The sequence below is a fragment of the Mauremys mutica genome, chromosome 4, assembly GCF_020497125.1.
Source record: "Mauremys mutica isolate MM-2020 ecotype Southern chromosome 4, ASM2049712v1, whole genome shotgun sequence".
Taxonomy (NCBI): domain Eukaryota; kingdom Metazoa; phylum Chordata; order Testudines; family Geoemydidae; genus Mauremys; species Mauremys mutica.
In genome coordinates this window covers 64,726,496-64,745,187 of record NC_059075.1, presented here as the reverse complement: position 1 = coordinate 64,745,187, position 18,692 = coordinate 64,726,496, and the positions used below count along the sequence as shown (strand labels likewise).

The following is an 18,692-nucleotide window of genomic DNA, read 5'->3' as shown; positions in this document are numbered from 1 at the left end:
TGTACCTTTCTCTGCTAGAGTGAAGAACCCATTATTAAATATTTGTTTCCCACGTAGGTACTTATGGTTTGGACTTTATTCTGTTTGCCCATTATAAATGTAATCAAGTCACGAAGATTTGTACCTAAGCTACCATTAATTTTTAGTTCTGTGATCAGTTTCCCTTTGTCCTGTCAAGACTAGGTGGAAATTGTTATTTGTAACATTTAGAAATGTCAAGGATGTACTGGCAGCATGAGATCTCCAGCTTGTGTCATTCAAATTGAAATCCCCCATGATCATGCATTTCTTTTATTCCTTACACATTATAGATAGGAGTGTTCATTCTGTTCCCTAGTGTGATTTGATGCCCTATGGTAGACACCAGCTAATACCCCATCTTTTTTGTGTTAGGACAGGGGTCGGCAACCTACGGCACGTGTGCCAAACATGGCACGCAAACTGATTTTGAGTGGCACGCTCCCATGGTCCCGGCCCTCAGCCCCACCGCTCTCCCCTGCGGGGGCAGGAGGCAGAAGCTTGGTTCTGCAGCAGCCAAGCTTCCCCCTCCCCCGCTTCTTCCTCCAGTGTGGTGCTTTCCTGCCCTGCCCCCTCTCCTTCCCTGCGCCAATCAGCTGAAGGCCCTTGCGAGGGGGAGGGGGAAGAGCGGCAACATGTACACAGCTCCGTAGAGGAGGTAGGGACGGAGCCTCGGGGAAGGGGGTGGAACAGGGCACCTCCCTTCCAGCCTCCTGCCCTGAGCCGCTCAGGGCAGGGGGCTGGGAACACCCCCACGAGCGGAGCACCCCAGCCCTCTGTCCTGACCCCCACACACACACCCAGCCTTTTGCCCTGCACCCTCCATACCCCCCAGCCCTCTGCCCTGACCCTTGAACCCCCTCACACACCCAGCCCTCTGCCCTGCATCCCCCATACTGCCCAGCCCTCTGCCCTGACCCTTGAACCCGCCCCACACCCAACCCTCTGCCCTGCACCCCCACAGCCCTCTGCCCTGACCCCCCCACACACCCAGCCTTCTGCCCTGCACCCCCTCCACATCCCCAGCCCTCTGCCCTGACCCTTGAACCCCCACACACACCCAGTCTTCTGCCCTACACCCCCCACCCCACCCCAGCCCTCTGCCCTGACCCCTGAACCTCCCCCCCCCAGTTCTGGGGTCCCGGCCGCAGGCCCTGCTCAGCCCGCTGTCAGCCTAGGTGAACAGAACCCCAGGCCGGCAGCGAGCTTAGCAGGCTGGCGGCGTAAGATCTGCATTTTAATTTAATTTTAAATGACGCTTCTAAAACATTTTGAAAATGTTGTTTACTTTACATAAAATAGTTTAGTTATATAATATAGACTTATAGAAAGCGATCTTCTAAAAATGTTAAAATGTATTACCGGCACACGAAACCTTAAATTAGAGTGAATAAATGAAGACTTGGCACACCACTGCTGAAAGGTTGCCGACCCCTGTGTGAGGACATTGATCCATAGGCATTCAAGGTAATTTTCTTCTGAGTGATCAGTGGCTCAGAAACAGATTATGCCATTTTTGACATAGAGTGGCACTCCTGCTCCCCTTTTCTCCACTCAGTCCTTCCTAAATAGGTTATAACCATTGATTTTAACATTCCAATAGTGCAAATCATCCCAGTGGGTTTCAGTAATACCAAATAGATCAAATATAAGCTTATAAATGAGCAATTCCAATTCCTTTTGTTTGTTGTACAGGCTCCTAGTATTGGTATTTAGGCAATTAAAGAATTTCTTTTCTCCTTATCCTTTGGTTCCTTGATTAATGCTGTTCTTGACATCTTGATTCTATCCTCAGTGAATGATCATATCTTCCCTCTTTTTACCCTCTGCTTTTGTTGTCATTTTAATATCCTCCTGACATTTCTAGCCAACCTATTCCCAAGAGATGGTTTCCTCTTTTCCTGGGGTGGAGGCCATCCAAACTATACAGCCTCCTCTTCCTATAGAAGGTAGACCAATGTTCCTCAAAACTCAAACCCTATACCACTTCACCTAGCCAAGTGGTTCATTTCGGGTTCTGTTCATTTGTTTTTAAAGCAATTTTATTTTCATGTGTTGCTAAACATTTTTGAAGCATTTGTATTTGATTTAGATTTTATTAAAGATTGTTTTTATGAGTTTGACCCAGATTAGACAGTGCCCTTTTATTATGGATTCCTTGCTACTCTTTCATTTTTCTTAGATACTTTGTCTCACTGTTGATGCCACGTTCAGGTCTTTCTAAGTGCACCCCCATCTCATGTTTGGTCTTGTTCCCTTATCTGTCTTGGGGTGGAATCTTGCAATGATTAGACCGGGACTTAGTATGCTATACCAACTTCTTATTGCCCAGCAGGTCCAAGTGGGTTTTGGGCAACTGCATTTCTTCCCTTCAGGAACCTGTGATCACTAATATTGACCAAGAGCCTTCTTAAAACCAAGTGTTTTTATTTAGTAGCTTGAACAAAGCATTAGGCCTGGTCTGCACTACAAAGTTAGGTTGGGTCTGTGGGGAGAAGAGGCAGTGCAGGCACAGCTCCAATCCTGCTGTAGAAACATCGACATCTATGAGTAGATTGCTGGGGGCATGTAGGAGAAGGGCTACAAGAGGGACCAACCACACTACCACGTGAAAGCCAAAGACTTGCACCAGAAGGCAAGGGAGGCCAGTGATCGATTTGGTGCAGAGCCACAGAATTGCCACTTTTACAAAGAGCTTCATGCCATCAGCAGAGACCTCACCACCACCTCCAAGAGCCCGGTGGGTACTTTGGAGGAGCCCAAGTCACAGGTGCCTGCCATGAACAGCAAGGAGGAGGAAGAGTATGGGGAAGAGGCAACTTGGGGGATCCAGCTGTGAGAGCCAGGAGATGTGTTTTACTTCACCAAGCCAGTCCCGACAGTTGAGCACGGGCAATTGTAATGCTGAGGAAGGAACCTCTGGTAAGTACGTAGTTTGCTTTGAAATTACAGGGATGGAACCCCCAAAGTAGCAAATCTGTGCTACTTGTGCTAGAAGAGGTAGTGAAACAATCAAGGGAGGTAGAGTTGCTATCTGCATTTCATTTCCCTCTAGAGTTAGACGCAGAGGGCTGTGTGGAGCAGCTGGTTTACGTGCACTGGGATGTCCTGTGAATCCTGCATAGAAATCTTGATTAAACTTTCATGGGGGTAGTCTGCAACCTTTGCCGAAGGCTTCTTGGGAGGGCTGCCTTATTTCTTCCACATCAGTAGGACGCTTTCCCATGCCACTCAACGATTATTCCAGTGAGCAAAAGAGCAAGGCCAGGCAGAGCACACTACAGCTACACACACCACTCTGGCTCGCTATTAAAACAGTCTTTCAAAGCCTCACTGAGCCATATAGCTCTGCACTGAGCTCTTCTTATAGCCCTTGTATCTGGCTGTTCAGATTCAGCAGACAGACAGCTGCTTCATCTCTGCCCTCCACCCCAGCGGAAACTTTCCCCCTTGGCTACACAGATGTTATGCAGGACACATCAGGCAGCTATTGCCATTGGAATATTTTTTTTCCACTGAGGTCCAATCTCGTAAGTAGGCAATGCCAATGACCCATCAAATGGCCAAAGGCACATTCAGCTGTCGTTCCACACCTGTTGATCCTGTAGTTGACGTGCTCCTTGGTGCTGTCAAATGGCCGGTGTATGGCTTCATGAGCCCTGGGGGAAAGGGGTAGGTTGAGTCTCCCAGGATCACTATTGGCATTTCAACATCCCCAATGGTAATCCACCAGTCGGGAAAGACAGTCCCTGCTTGCATCTTTCTGAACAGCCATTTGTTCTTAAATATGCTCGTGTCATACACCTTCCCTGACCAGCCACATTGATGTTGGTAAAGCATCCCTGGTGATCCACCAGCACTTGCATAACTATAGAAAAGTAGTCCTTTCTATTGATATACTCTGTGGCAAGGTGGTCTGGTGCTAAAATAGGGATGTGTGTGCCATCTGTCGCCCCACTGCAGTTCAGGAAGCTGCAAAACCATCCATTATGTCCTGTGGATTGCCCAGAGTCACAGTCCTCCATAGCAGGCACTTAATGGCCCTGTGCACTTGCATCAAAACAGCCCCCGCGGTAGGTATCCCAACTCCAAATTGATTCCTAGCTGACCAGTAGCAATCTGGCATTGCAAGTTTCCACAGTGCAATCACCACTTGCTTCTCAGCTGTTACTGTCTCTCTCATTTTGGTCTCCCTGTGCTGAAGGGCTCGGGTGAGTTCGCCTTGCGCGTCTCAAAGTTCAGCAGCCTCTGCTTGTCATCCCAAACTTGCATGCCAATGCAGTCCCACCAGTCAGTGCTTGTTTCTTGGGCCCAGAACCAGCACTCAACCATCTGCAGCTGTTCCCTGAATGCTGCCAACAACTTTGAATTGTTTGTTTCTATGTCCCACAGCAATCTAGCCTCCAAGGAATCGTCATGTTCCCCGCGGCTTCTGTTGCAGCTCTGCATATACTGCAGGATCAGGCGGCCCATTCTTGCAAAGCTCACCACAATAGTGCAGAGCTGTGCAGGATCCATGCTTCTGTCACAGATGGCAAACAGCAAGGAGGGACATGTGGATTTGCGGGGATTTTTGAAGAGAGGCACTAAATATTATGGGATGGAGAACATTGCATTATGGGAAGTTAAATCCATGCTCCCAGTCACCCCTGCATGACTCATTTTGTCCCATGAGGCATTGCAGAAACTTCCCAAAACACCCTGTGCTGGATGGTGGCGAATTGCACAGTGGGATAACAGAGTGCATTGCACTCTGCATTGATACAAGAACTCCTGGTGAGGATGCGCAGCGCGGACACAAGGAGCGTAGGGTGGACACGCACAAACGATGTAATAAATGCAGGGACTGTATGCTGCCATAACATAGGTCGACATAATTTTGTAGTGAAGAGATGATCCTTGAGGAAGAGATTTTAAAAGCAAGAGCCTAGATGCACATTAGGGTTTGTTTCCATTTAAAAAGCTGCAGTGGCACAGCTAGACACTACCTTCACTGATGGGAGAGAGGGGTTCTCCTGTCGTTATAGTTAATCCACCTCACCAAGTGGTGGTAGTTAGGTTAATGGAAGAATTCTTCCATCGACCTAGCTCTGCCTATGCTGGGGGTTAGGTCTGCATAGTTGCAGCTCTCACGAGTGTGGAACATTCACACCCCTGAGAGATGCAGCTATCTATGCTGATGTAAGTTCCCAGTGTAGACCAACCTTCAGTTAGGCTATATCTACACTAGAGACCTTACAGCGAGACAACTGTACCACTGCAGCTGTGCCTCTAAGGTCTCCCATGTAGGCGCTCTATGCCGATGGGAGAGAGCTCTCCTGTCGGCATAATTAAACCACCCCTAACGAGCAGCGGTAGCAATGTCAGTAGGAGAGCACCGGCACTTCTGTCACTTGCTGGGGGGATGTATTTTTCATACCCCGCCCAATAAAAGTTTTTACTGACAAAAGTGCTAGTGTACACGTAGCCTTAGATCAGTGGTCTCCAACCTTTTTACACCCAGGATCTACCCTGCCCTGCTCACTCCATCCCCCCTTCTCTCCATCACTCGCTCTCCCCCAGCCTCACTCACTTTCACCAGGCTGGGGTAGGGAGTTGGGGTTTGGGGGGGGGGGGGGGCTCTGGGCTGGGGCCGGGGGCTCTGCAGTGTGGGAGAGGGCTCTGGGCTGAGCCTGGGTCAGGGGGTTGGAGTGCAGGAGGGGGTGAGGGGTGCAAGCTCTAGGAGGGAGTTTGGGTGCCGGAGGGGGTACAGGGTGCTGGTTCTGGGAAGCGGTATAGGGCTGGGGCAGATTGTTGGGGTACAGGAGGGGGTTTGGGGTGCAGGCTCTGGAAGGGGGCTCAGGGCTGGGGGTTGGGGTGCAGGAGGGGGTATGGGTTGCTGGCTCCGGGAGTGAGCTATGGGATTGGGGTGCGGCCTCCTGTCAGGCGGCACTTACCTCCAGCGGCTCCTGGTCGGCGTTGGACGCAGCAAGGCTATGGCAGGTTCCCTGCCTACCCCACCCCTACACCGCTTCCAGAAGGGGCCAATGTGCCCCAGGGGCCGGGGATCACATGGCTCCATGCGCTGCTCCTCTTTGCAAGCACCATCCCTGCAGCTCTCCTGGCCAATGGGAGCTGCGGGGGAGGTGCTTGTAGCCAGGAGCAGCATGTGGAGGGAGACCCTTGCCCGCGCACCCCCCTCCCCGGGCTGCGGGACTGCGCTAGCTGCTTCCCGGAGCGGCGTGTGGCCGCGGTAGGCAGGGAGCCTGCCTTGCTGCCAGAGATCGTGATTGATTGGGAGATCCTCTAGGATCGACCAGTTGATCACAATCAACTGGTTGGTGACCACTGCCTTAGATGGACTTACCTCCTATGTTACTAGAGCAGGCTGGAGCCATTAGAGCTAATCACTCTGGCATTGTCTCTTAATGACCATTAAGTGGAAGTCATTATTAGAAAGGGTTTCCTGTCTCTTTCCTGAGGTGGATAGACTCTGCTACCCAGACAGACCTCTAGGGAGAAATATCAATTTCCATGTATGGTATGGAAACACTCAGCTAGTGAGAGATCCAGATACAATATTATTTATTAAACAGCACCCCCACATTTGTCACTTGGTTTTCTCTAAAAAACTCGTACTGAATTATTTTCCTGTGTCCTGGCTTTTACAGTCCTGTTTCCTGCCTTTAGTACTTAGCTGTTGGGTGGGGAGGGGAGAGGGAGAGATTAATTCATATGTATCTTATTGTTTTTGCATTAGAGCTTGCATAGATTTTAAGTAATAACTGGGGCTGCCACTTGTGTATTATGCATGGCACATTTGAGTAAATTTGCCCAAGTGCTATCTGTTAGGGGATGTGAATATGCATTAATACTTGAAGGCTTGCTGAAGGTTTTTGTGCTTAGTAATTGAATGGAAGTATTGTTTTGTGTAACTCCAGGCAACTGCCAGAGCATTAAAGATACTAAATGCTATATGTCAAACTTCAGTTTTTCAAATGTCAAGATTTAAAACTATAAACTTGCATCAAGAGGCTGAGAGATCTCCAACCTGAGAATGAGTGAACCAAGAGTGAAGAATCCTGCATGTGGTTTACCGTTACTTGGCTGTGGGGTATGGTGTGAGGTAATGAGGCTAAGGAAAGTTATAGGAGGATGTTCTGCAGTCTAATTAAAAATACAAGTATATTGTTTACATTGTGAACAAATGTGCAATGAATGTTTGCATAATTGCTCAAGGTGGGATAAAGAATTTATCCTCTTTCTCAATGACTTATAGAATCCTAGACTTGGCGCTTCTTTTGTTTACCCTCATGGCTGACTGACTTTTCTGATAATTTTTTTATTTTTGTGCTGGGAAATCCCCATAGGGCAGATTTTCATGAAAATGTAGCATGGTTGTACATCACCAAAGAGAAGCAGGGGAAATGGTTATCCTGTGTCTACATGAGTTAGGAAAGATTTTTTTTTAAAGAGTTGGTGAATATGGAATCTTAACGCATCTGCTTTTCCTTGCAGTGTCTCAAGAGGAAAGATCTGTTTTGTGTAGCAATAATCGGTTTCCACAGAGCTGTCCCAATGACAGAGCTATCTGCACACCTACCTCAGTTCCAGCATGGGCAGCTGACAGAAAACTTCCCTGACAACCATCTGAGCAATACTGTAAGTAACAAACTACTTCATCAGGCAATCAGCTTGCAAATACCTAGAAGATAATAAGGTGATAAATAACAGTTAACATGGATTAGTCAAGAGCAAATTGTGTCAAACTAACCTAATAGCTTTCTTTGACAGGGTAACAAACCTTGGGTATAGGGGGGAAGCGGTAGCCTTATGGCTGAGGGGTGAAAACATTATCTTGACTATAGTAACGCTTTTGATACCGTTTCACATGACCTCATAAACAAACTAGGGAAATGCAACCTAAATGGAGCTACTATAAGGTGAGTGCATAACTGGTTGGAAAACTGTTCCCAGAGAGTAGTAATCAGTGGTTCACAGTCAAGCTGTAAAGGCATATCAAGTTCAGGGATCAGTTCTGGGTCTGGTTCTGTTCAATATCTTCATCAGTGATATAGATAATATGGCATAGAGAGTACACTCATAATGTTTGCGGACGATACCACAAACTGTTTGCCAGAAGCTGGGAATGGGCGACATGGGTAATCACTTGATGATTATCTGTTCCCTGTCAGAAGACAGGATACCGGGCTATATTGACCTTATGTTACCAAGATGGGAGGGGGTTGCAAGTGCTTTGAAGCATAGGATTAACATTCAAAATGATCTGGACAAACCGGAGAAATGGTCTGAAGTAAATAGGATGAAGTTCAATAAGGACTAATGCAAAGTACTCCACTTAGGAAGGAACACATACCAAATGGGAAATGACTGCCTAGGAAGGAATACTGCAGAAAGGGATCTGGGCACAGGTGCCAACTTTTAAAAGTGCTGAGGGATGTTCAACCCCTGGCTCCACGCCAGGCTCTGCTCCTACTCCACCCCTTCCCCCAAAGCCCCACCCACACCCCGCCTCTTCCCACCCCTTTGCGCCTAGTTCAGCCCCCTCCCCCGAGCGCGCCACATCCTCGCTCCTCCCCCCCCCAGCTTCCTGCAAACCATGAAACAGCTGTTTGCGGCAGGTGGGAGGCACAGGGGGGAGGAAGGGGAATGCACTGATCTGCAGGGCCTGTCGGCGGGTGCAAGACATGGGAGGATGGGCAGGAGGAGCTGATAGGAGGGCTGCCGGTGGGTGCTCAGCATCCACCATTTTTTCCCCGTGGGTGCTCCAGCCCTGGAGCTTCCATGCAGTTGGCGCCTTTGGATGTGGGGGTAAGAAGGAGTACTGCGGAAAGGGATCTTGGGGTCATAGTGAATCACAAACTAAATATGAGTCAACAGTGTAACACTGTTGCAAAAAAAGGGAACGTCATTCTGGGATGTATTAGCAGGAGTGTTGTAAGCAACACACAAGAAGTAATTCTTCTGCTCTACTCCATGCTGATTAGGCCTCAACTGGAGTATTGCGTCCAGTTCTGGGTGCCTCATTTAAGGAAAGATGTGAACAAACTGGAGAAAATCCAGAGAACAACAACAAAAATGATTAAAGGTTTAGAAAACATGACCTGTGAGGAAAGATTGAAAAAATTGTTTTAGTCTGGAGAAGAGAGGACTGAAAGGGAACATAACAGTTTTCAAGTAGATAAAAAGTTATTACGAGGAGGGTGAAAAATTGTTCTCATTAACTTCTGAGGATGAACAAGAAGCAATTGCCTTAAATTGTAGCAGGGAAGATTTAGGTTGGCTATTAGGGAAAACTTCCTGACAGGGTGCTTAAGGACTGGAACAAATTGCTTAGGGAGGTTGTGGAATCTTCGTCATTGGAGATTTTAAAGAACAGGTGTGACAAACCCCTGGCAGGGATGGTCTAGTTAGGGAAAGGTCTTATAAAATTTGGGGAGTGCTGATCTAAACTAAATCCCTTTTTGTAGGGGAAAAAAATCGATATACTCACTCCACAAGTTTGTTCCTCATAAGAATTGTCTTTTTAATTTTAAAAAATGTGAGAAGTATCTGAGATTCTTCTTCGAGTGATTGTTCACGTCCATTACACATTAGGTGTGTGTGCACCGCGTGCACGGACATCAGAAACTTTTTCCCTTAGTGGCTCCCGCCGGAGTGGCGCCTCATGCTGGTGCATATATACCGCTTCCGATCCAACCCCACTTCAGTTCCTTCTTACAGTCCGTGGTGGCTTTGGAACAGCTCTGTATCTCTCGCTTGCCAGTGTCCCTTAGCATAGTTATCAGCAATTAACAGTTATCAGTAGTTAGTAATTATCAGTAGTTAGCACTTCTTAATAATAGATAGTTAAGCTTTCTTTGTTTAGGTGTTGGAAGTTGTCTCCAGCACCAGCCCTGGACTGCGGGGCATGCCGCAGGCCCAAGGCTTGCTCCACGTGCCGCAAGCCTATGCCGATTAGTGACCCCCACGACTCACCGGTACGGTCGAAGGGCCAGCCTACAAGCTGAGGGCGCTCCCTGCATAAGAAGCCGGCACTGCCCAAGCAAATGGGCGCTCAAAAGGGAAGTGCTGCCCCAGGAAATGCTCCGGCTCCGGCGACTCTGGCACCGAAGAGCCCATTGAGCCTCGGGCTAAGCACCTTGAGCGCGGAGGAAGGGCTGGAGGAGCTCCTAGAACAGCCCTCCACACCAGACACTTTTGAGGCAGCAGAGGACCTCATTCAGTTGTCGGCGGCAAGCTCCCTCCCTGCCAAAGAGAAGCCTCCGGCACCGTCTCCTAGAGTGCCATCAAGAGGCAAGCCGGAAATGGTGCGTCGATCGAGGTCACCATCCCGGCACCACTCCCGGCGTTGGTCCCGGTCGAGGTCGGCCTCTGCGGATTCCCAGTTGCCCCTGACCCAGCGGGACTCGAGGGCACCAGATCCCAGCCAGCATACGGTACCGGCCCCGCCAGGCCACTTATCCCCAGCGCCATCACCGGGCTGACTCCAAAGTGACACAAGATCGAAGTCCCCAGGCCCGAGCAGAAGCCAACGATCCCGCTCCCGGGAGTATCGGTACTGGTACTGGTCGGCAAGGAGCTGTTCTCCAGCCCCTCGGCGGCACCATTCTACGGCACCACCTTGGCCTTTCATGTCGGTGTCCTCAGAATCCGAGGTGAACTCAGGCCACTCCAGCTATGCCCGCAGCTATGCCCAAACAACAGCAAAAGGCGTAGAGCGGAAGTACTTTGCCCCTTCTAAGGGATACGACTTCCTCTTTTGTCACCCGGCCCCCTGTTCGCTGGTCGTCTCAGTGGTCAATGAACGGGAACAACATGGTGAGCAAGCCCTGGCTCCTAAGGCCAAGGAGGCTAAACGTCTAGACCTATTTGGCAGGAAGGTCTGTTCCTCTGGGAGCCTCCAGTTGAGGATCACAAACCAGCAGGTGATCCTAAACAGACACAATTTTAATTCCTGAATGGCAGTTTCCAAATTTAAAGACTCCTTGCCCCAGGGCTCTCAGCCTGAGTTTGCAGCTCTCGTGAATGAAGGAAAGGCGGTAGCCAAGGCTTCTCTGCAGGCCTCTCTCGACTCAGCGGATGCAGCTGCCAGAACAGTCGCCTCAGGAGTGGTGATGAGGCGCTCGGCGTGGCTGCAGGCATCAGGCCTTTCACCAGAGGTCCAGAATACCCTTCAGTACCTCCCCTTCGAAGGGTCTGGTCTCTTTTCGGACCAAACGGATGCCAGGCTGCATAGCCTCAAAGACTCCCGGGCAACCGTCAAGTTGTTGGGAATGCACACCCCGGTGACTCAGAGAGGAAGCCTTTCAAGCCCCAGCCGACTCAGCAAAGACAATACCAGCCCCGCCGTAGGCAGGAGCCTACAGGAGAGGCAGAGACAACAGGCGGAGGCGGAACAACACGCCTAGCCAAGGCCAGGGCCAGGGCAAGCCCCAACCCGGCAACAAGCAAGGGTTTTGAAGGTGCGCTCGAGGACAGCGTACCAAGCCAGTTACCGGATCTTTCCTATGTTTCATGAACCGCTTGTCCCGCTTCTATCGTGTGTGGTCCTGTATAACATCGGACCGTTGGGTCTTACGCACGGTACAAGTGGTATACATGCTTCAGTTCTCCTCCTTCCCTCCCTCCCACCCCCCTTCTCTGTCCCTCTTCAGGGACCCCGCTGACGAGCAACTCCTTATGCAGGAGGTACAGACGCTCCTCGAGGCAGAGGCAGTGGAAGAGGTCCCTTGGGATCTAAGGGGGAAAGGGTTTTACTCCCGTTATTTTCTTATTCCCAAAGCAAAGGGGGTTCTTCGACCCATTTTAGACCTGTGCGGACTCAACAAATTCTTAGTCAAGGTCTGCTTCTGCATGGTCTCCCTAGGCACTATTATTCCATCCCTGGATCCGGGGATTGGTATGCTGCCCTTGACATGAAAGATGCATACTTTCATGTCGCTATTCATCCCGCTCACTGGCGATTTCTGCGGTTCACCATAAACCGGCACCATTACCAGTTTACGGTTCTACCCTTCGTCCTTGCAGCAGCCCCCCCCCCCCCATGTTCACAAAATGCATGTCGGTAGTGGCAGCCTTTCTACGAAAAAGGAGAATTTGAGTATACTCATACCTAGACGACTGGCTTCTCATGAGTCAGTCCGAGAAGGAAGTCTGTTCCCATGTGGCGGTGGCACTGGACGTATTCCGCAGGCTAGGCCTTCTAGTCAACGTGCCCAAGTCCTCCTTGATACCTACGCAAAGGCTGGAGTTCATTGGAGCAGTCCTGGATTCGGTACAGGCACGGGCAAGCCTCCCAGAATCCAGATTTCTGGCCATCCAGCGTGCCATAGACTCAGTGCTGAAGTTCCCCACGGCCAGATGCTGCCTGCAGCTCTTAGGATACATGATGGCTTGCACCCACGTAGTCAGACACGCTCGATTGCGGCTCAGGACTTTGCAATTGTGGCTATATTGCAATATTGCCCGGGCAGAGACCCCTTTGACCTTGTAGTGACAATCTCTGCCCAGGTGTTGGACTCCCTGCGCTGGTGGCTCAACCAGGAGGTAGTTTGTGAAGGGATCCCCTTCGCTGCACTGCAGTCCACGCTGACGCTGGTAGCAGACGCATCAGACCTCGGCTGGGGAGCGCACTTGGGGGACCTACGGACGCAAGGCTTGTGGTCCACATCAATCTGAAATAGCTCTGGGTGGTTCACCTAGCCTGCCAAACCTTTCACGCTGCTTTAGAAGGTCACAGCGTGACTGTTCTGACACACAACACTATCGCCATGTTCTACATAAACAAGCAGGGTGGAGCCTGATCCTTTCCCCTAGCCAAGAGGCCCTTCTCCTATGGGACTTTTGTATAGCCTGCTCAGTACACCTTGTAGCATCGTACCTCCTAGTGGAGTGGAACAAGCTGGTGGACTGCCTCAGCAGGTCATACCGCATGCACGAATGGTCAATGAGACCGAATGTCTTGCAATCAATCTTCCAGAAGTGGGGATTTCCCCAAATGGGCCTCTTTGCCACCAGGCACAACAGTCAATACCCGCAGCTTTGCTCTTTCCAAAACCACAGTCAGGGCTCGGTCACAAATGCTTTCACTGCAGATTTGACAAAATGCAATGAAGGTACCAATGTGAGATTTCTAAAGATAGCTACAGCACTCAACCCAAGGTTTAAGAATCTGAAGTGCCTTCCAAAATCTGAGAGGGACGAGGTGTGGAGTTTGCTTTCAGAAGTCTTAAAAGAGTAACACTCCGATGTGGGACCCGAGGCATCAAAAAAGAAATTCAACCTTCTGCTGGTGGCATCTGACTCAGATGATGAAAGTGAACATGTGTTGGTCTGCACTGCTTTGGATTGTTGTCAAGCAGAACCCATCTTCAGCATGGATGCATGTCCTCTGGAATGGTGGGTGAAGATGAAGGGATTTATGAATCTTTAGCGCATCTGGCACATAAATATCTTGCAATGCCGGCTGCAACAGTGCCATGCGAACTCCTGTTCTCACTTTCAGATGACATTGTAAACAACAAGCAGGCAGCATTATCTCCTGCAAATTGTAACCAAACTTGTTTGTCTTGAGTGACTGGCTGAACAAAAAGTAAGGTGGACTTGTAGGCTCTAAAGTTTTGCATTGTCTTATTTTTGTATGTAGTTATTTTTTGTACATAATTCTACATTTGTAAGTTCAACTTTCATGATAAAGAAATTGCACTACAGTACTTGTATGAGGTGAATTGAAAAATACTATTTCCTTTGTTTTTTACAGCACAAATATTTGTAATAAAAAATAAAGTGAGCACTGTACACTGTGTTGTAATTGAAATCAGTATATTTGAAAATGTAGAAAACATCCAAAAATATTGAAATAAATGGTATTATATTATTGTTTATCAGCGTGATTAATTGCGATTAATTATTTTTAATCGCTTGACAGCCCTACTTTATATGCTTGCATTCTGTCCACAGTTTTCATGCAGTGTATTGTAAATGCTGTTGTTTAGGTCCTTGCTGCTGAAACTATATGACAGTAAATAGTACAGTGTACATACCCCACTCCATAGCTTCCTTGGCCTAGCATACAGAACACGGGTTGCAAACAGATGCTTATGGAAATGGGATTACTTATCTTGCAGAATGACAACAGTGAGAGGCGACGCCATGATAATAGTGAGCGAAGGCGCAATGACAACCCTGAATCAGAGACTAATGGGCAGCCACAGAATAGGACGCAGCAAGTGGTGGAACAGGACGAAGAAGATGAGGAGTTGACATTGAAATATGGGGCAAAGCATGTGATTATGCTCTTTGCACCTGTCACACTTTGCATGGTGGTAGTTGTTGCAACCATCAAGTCTGTCAGCTTTTATACACGCAAGGATGGACAGCTGTATGTATCAAATCTTCTGGTTTTTTGTATTGTCTTTGTTGGTTTGGGTCTTCTGGGGATCCTTTCCTTTACTATGTGTCTGCACATCTTCAAGTGCCTATGTTATACAATGACCTTTCCTCCAGCCCAAGCCCTGGCTTGATGCTGGTCCTTCTGGAGTCCAGCAGCCCTACTTTCAACATTGTTCCCAGCTCCTGTCAGCCTGGAGTCTGATCCAGACTGGTTTCTCCCACCAGATCAGCCCAATTTTTCTTGTGCTTGCGTAAGTTAAAGGATTTTACCATGGTGAAACCCGAAGTTTCTTTTTGCTGCTTTGTCAATAGTTTCAACTCTCTAATTTCAACTCTCCCTTGTAGAAGCACATCTCTCAAGATAATTTGTTTACCATTACTTTTGTCTGAATCCTGGCCTTTGACTGAATAGTTTGTGCCTCTTGTGTGATGTTTACGTGATATGGACTTAATTCTGAGCACAGGCCATGAAAATTGCACCCCATTAGAAATTAAAGCTTCATTAGTGATGAAAAATGAGAGCTTAATGAACAACCATATGTATCCAGGGTTCAGGTTTGTTTATGTTGCTTGTTGACAAAGAAAGAAATACATTAGCAAGAGCTGTCCCAAAATTTTCCAACTAAATTTTTCAATTTCAACAGATCTGCATTGTCCAATGGAAAAACATTTTGTGGAAACATGTTGAATTTAACAAAAAATCATTTTTGGAGGGAAAAAACTTAGACAACTTTTTGATAATGTTACAACATGTTTGGTTTGTGGCTTCAAAATAGATATTGCAAAAAAATTCAAAGTTTTAAAATGTTAAGATCAGAATGAAACGTGATCTGAAATTACTATTTTTGAATTTAATTGAATTAGGAAGTCTTAAAATTTTGGTTTTGTTCTGTTTTTGGAATAGATTTTTTTTTTTTTAAACTCGTGGAATTTCCCAAAGAACAGAAAATCTAATTCCTCCCCTTTCTCTACTCATTTTTATCTTCAGGTTGCGTTTTACTGAATATCCACTAGATGGTGTATGTACAAAGGCCCAAATATACTTAGTGTGACCTAATTCACATTTACTTGCGTGGTATAAATCAGGAGTTCTCAAACTTCATTGCACGCGACCCCCTTCTGACAACAAAAATTACTACATGACCAGGAGTGGGGACTGAAACCTGAGCCCGCCCGAGCCCCACTATCCCGGGTTGGGGGACCAAAGCAAAAGCCCAAGGGCTCAGCCCGGGAGGCCTGTAACCTGAGTCTTGCCACACAGGTCTGAAGCCTGAGGGCTTTGGCCCTGGGACCCAGCAAGTCTAACGCCAGCCCTGGTGACCCCATTAAAATGGGGTCATGACCCACTTTGGGGTCCCAACCTACAGTTTGAGAACCGCTGCTATAAATAAAATAGTTCTTAAATGTTGGTTGCTCTCTTATTAAGAAGAAAATAACTCTCACTTCTGTAACTTTAATTTGCAAGATAAGTACTGAGATGTCAATAGGGAAATTGGCTTTAAATATCTACATATTGATCCTGAGCTTTTATCTAGAAAATATTCATGTGGAATATGTATTGGAATTTCATTTATTTTTTTGGTCTGTATTGTAGTATCTACACTCCATTCACGGAAGACACAGACACTGTGGGACAGAGAGCCCTGAACTCTATTCTCAATGCTGCCATCATGATCAGTGTCATCATTGTCATGACCATACTCCTCGTTGTGCTTTACAAATACAGGTGCTATAAGGTGAGCATAAATGCAGTTAACCTTGGTAATTAATCTTGCTAACCTTCTTCTATTTACTGAAATGTATTGTCAGGGAAAGAGCAATCATGATTAATTAAACTGGCAGCACAGACGTTCACTACTTTAGTTTTTGGAGCCTTGCTCCCCATATTGAGAGGGGAATGGACAATTTATTTTATCAGCTAGTACATAGTCTTTCATGGCGTAAAAGTGGACAAGGCATGATCTTGGCATTGCCAATAATAAAATGCACTTCAACAGCAATTTTTGTGTGTGACAGTATGTCACTGAGATCAGGACTCAAAAATACATAATGGTATTATTGATGGGAGCTCAAACTTAATCTAGATAAGGGTCACATCAACTTGCTAGAACCTACAGTCTCCATATGTCAAAGCTCCATGTTAAAGCTGCGGGTGTGGGCTGCTTTTGGCCCAGTGATTGTTTTTTTTTCTTTAATATTCAGTAAAGCAGGATGTGGAATAACAAAATGATATACTGTCTTTTAGTCAGACCCTTGAGTATCTGTGTTATCCAGTCACAGAATTTGCCTTCAAATTCACTCCTTGCCACAAAATTTAGTTCCAGCTTCTGTGATTTTTGGGAGGAGTTTCTACAATGAAAAAAAGTCTTTTGAAAATTTCGTCACATTGTGACATCTGCCTGAGTCTGCAGAGACTCTGGAACAAGATTTATGAGGAGTTAACTTCCCCATCTATCACAATGGGGTATTGACTCAAAAACCTAACAATGTTTAAAATAGCTATTTTAAATTATCTATTTCACTGCTGATCATTTTAGTAGAAGCAGCCAACTGATGTGCTTAAACCCGCAATCCCAGACTGTTTCTTGGGCCTCTCCAGATGCCAGAAGCCTCACCTGTGCTTACCAAGCTGTCAAAATCTCTAGCTTCCCCTTGGCCATTTCTGCAGTGCAGTTGTGCACTGTCATTACAAAAATCTTTGCCACATCAGAAAGTGAATATGTAGATGGCATAAAACTAAATTTAATGACAAAATAAATATTGGAGCTTTGGTAGTGATTGTATTTATTTTCATATTTGCTTAATGAAAAATGTTGAATTTTTGAATTTAAATGAAGCTAACACAGTATCTCCAGGCCGCTGCACTGAAGTGCTGCAAAATCCAGGCACCCAGTTGGTGAACATAAATCTAATTTTCTGCTGGGTATGTAGAGAATCACGGTTAGTTTACATTTCAGTGAACAGAAACAAACTTCTAGCAAACGAATATTTGACATCCCAAATTGTGGCAGTATGCTATCTACTTTGCTCATTTGTAGTGCCTTTCATTCAGGCATTATGTCTGGGAAAACGCCTTTGAGGTAGGGAAAGTATTGTCCCAATTTTCTAACTGGAGAAATTGAGGCCCAAATGTGAAGCGTCTTGCATGAGGTTACAGAACAAATCAATAGTAGAGCTGGTCCTGATTTCAGATTCTGACTCTAACCATCAGAAATCACGCCTTCTAAGTTTGTCTGAGTAGCTTCTCTTATTCTTTCATGTATTTTTATTTTTGCCTTAATTCCCCCATGTTTTCAGTCTGTCTAAGCAAATTCTTTTACTGCCAGAGCTCCAGATTTAATTTCCTGTATTTTGCAAACATTGGCAATTCACTTTTATTCAGGTTTTAGCAGGCAAGCTGACTCTGTACCAACAGATCAGTTAGTATAGGAGCCATTGTCAGGTGAGACATGGGAATGTTTTAATCAGAAGTCTAGAAACTTGCCATGACATGTTATGAAATATGTTGGATAATACTTGTCTTTCACATGAAGTGTGTTAAGAAACTTCTATGAGAAAATGAGAGGTGGTTTTGAAAACCAATTAATGTTTGAAAAGCCATGTAATGTGAAGAAAACACATTAGTGGTGTGGAAAGTGTTGTGATACCTAACTGAAACAATTAGGTGTATCAGTGAGGCTACATACAGTAGTTAAGCACATGTAAGGCCTGGTCTACACGGGGGAGGGGGATCGATGTAAGATACGCAACTTCAGCTGCAAGAATAGCATAGCTGAAGTCGACGTATCTTAGATCAAATTTAAATTACTTACTTCGCATCCTCGTGGCGCTGGATCGACGGCCACAGCTCCCCCATTGACTTTGCTTCCACCTCTTGCACTGCTGGAGTTCAGCAGTCGAAGGGAGAGCTATCGGGGATCGATTTATCGCATCTACACTACACGCGATAAATCGATCCTTGATAGATCGATCGCTACCCGCCGATCCAGCGGGTATTGTAGACGTATCCGAAGTGTTGCAGGATTGGGGCCTTAAAGCAGTGGCTCTCAACCTTTCCAGACTACTGTATCCCCTTCAGGAGTCTGATTTGTCTTGCATATCCCCCAAGTTTCACCTCACTTAAAAACTACTTGCTTACAAAATCAGACATTAAAAATATAAGCGTCACAGCACACTATTACTGAAAAATTGCTCGCTTTCTCATTTTTACCATATAATTATAAAATAAATCAATTGGAATATAAGTATTGTACTTAGCAGCATAAACAAGTCATTATCTG

At 46.7% G+C, this 18,692-nt stretch overlaps 1 protein-coding gene across 5 annotated transcripts in view; it reads left to right on the top strand.

Annotated features, from left to right (window-relative positions):
* PSEN1 (presenilin 1) overlaps positions 1-18,692 on the top strand; it is a 58,033-nt gene that overhangs the window by 10,198 nt on the left and 29,143 nt on the right. For all 5 annotated transcript variants that reach the window (XM_045015534.1, XM_045015533.1, XM_045015532.1 and 2 more), the window contains 3 exons: positions 7,516-7,659; positions 14,148-14,401; positions 16,007-16,148. In XM_045015534.1, the coding sequence (XP_044871469.1) occupies positions 7,576-7,659; positions 14,148-14,401; positions 16,007-16,148 (480 nt within the window). In that variant the 5' untranslated portion in view covers positions 7,516-7,575. The remainder of the gene's footprint in view (positions 1-7,515; positions 7,660-14,147; positions 14,402-16,006; positions 16,149-18,692) is intronic.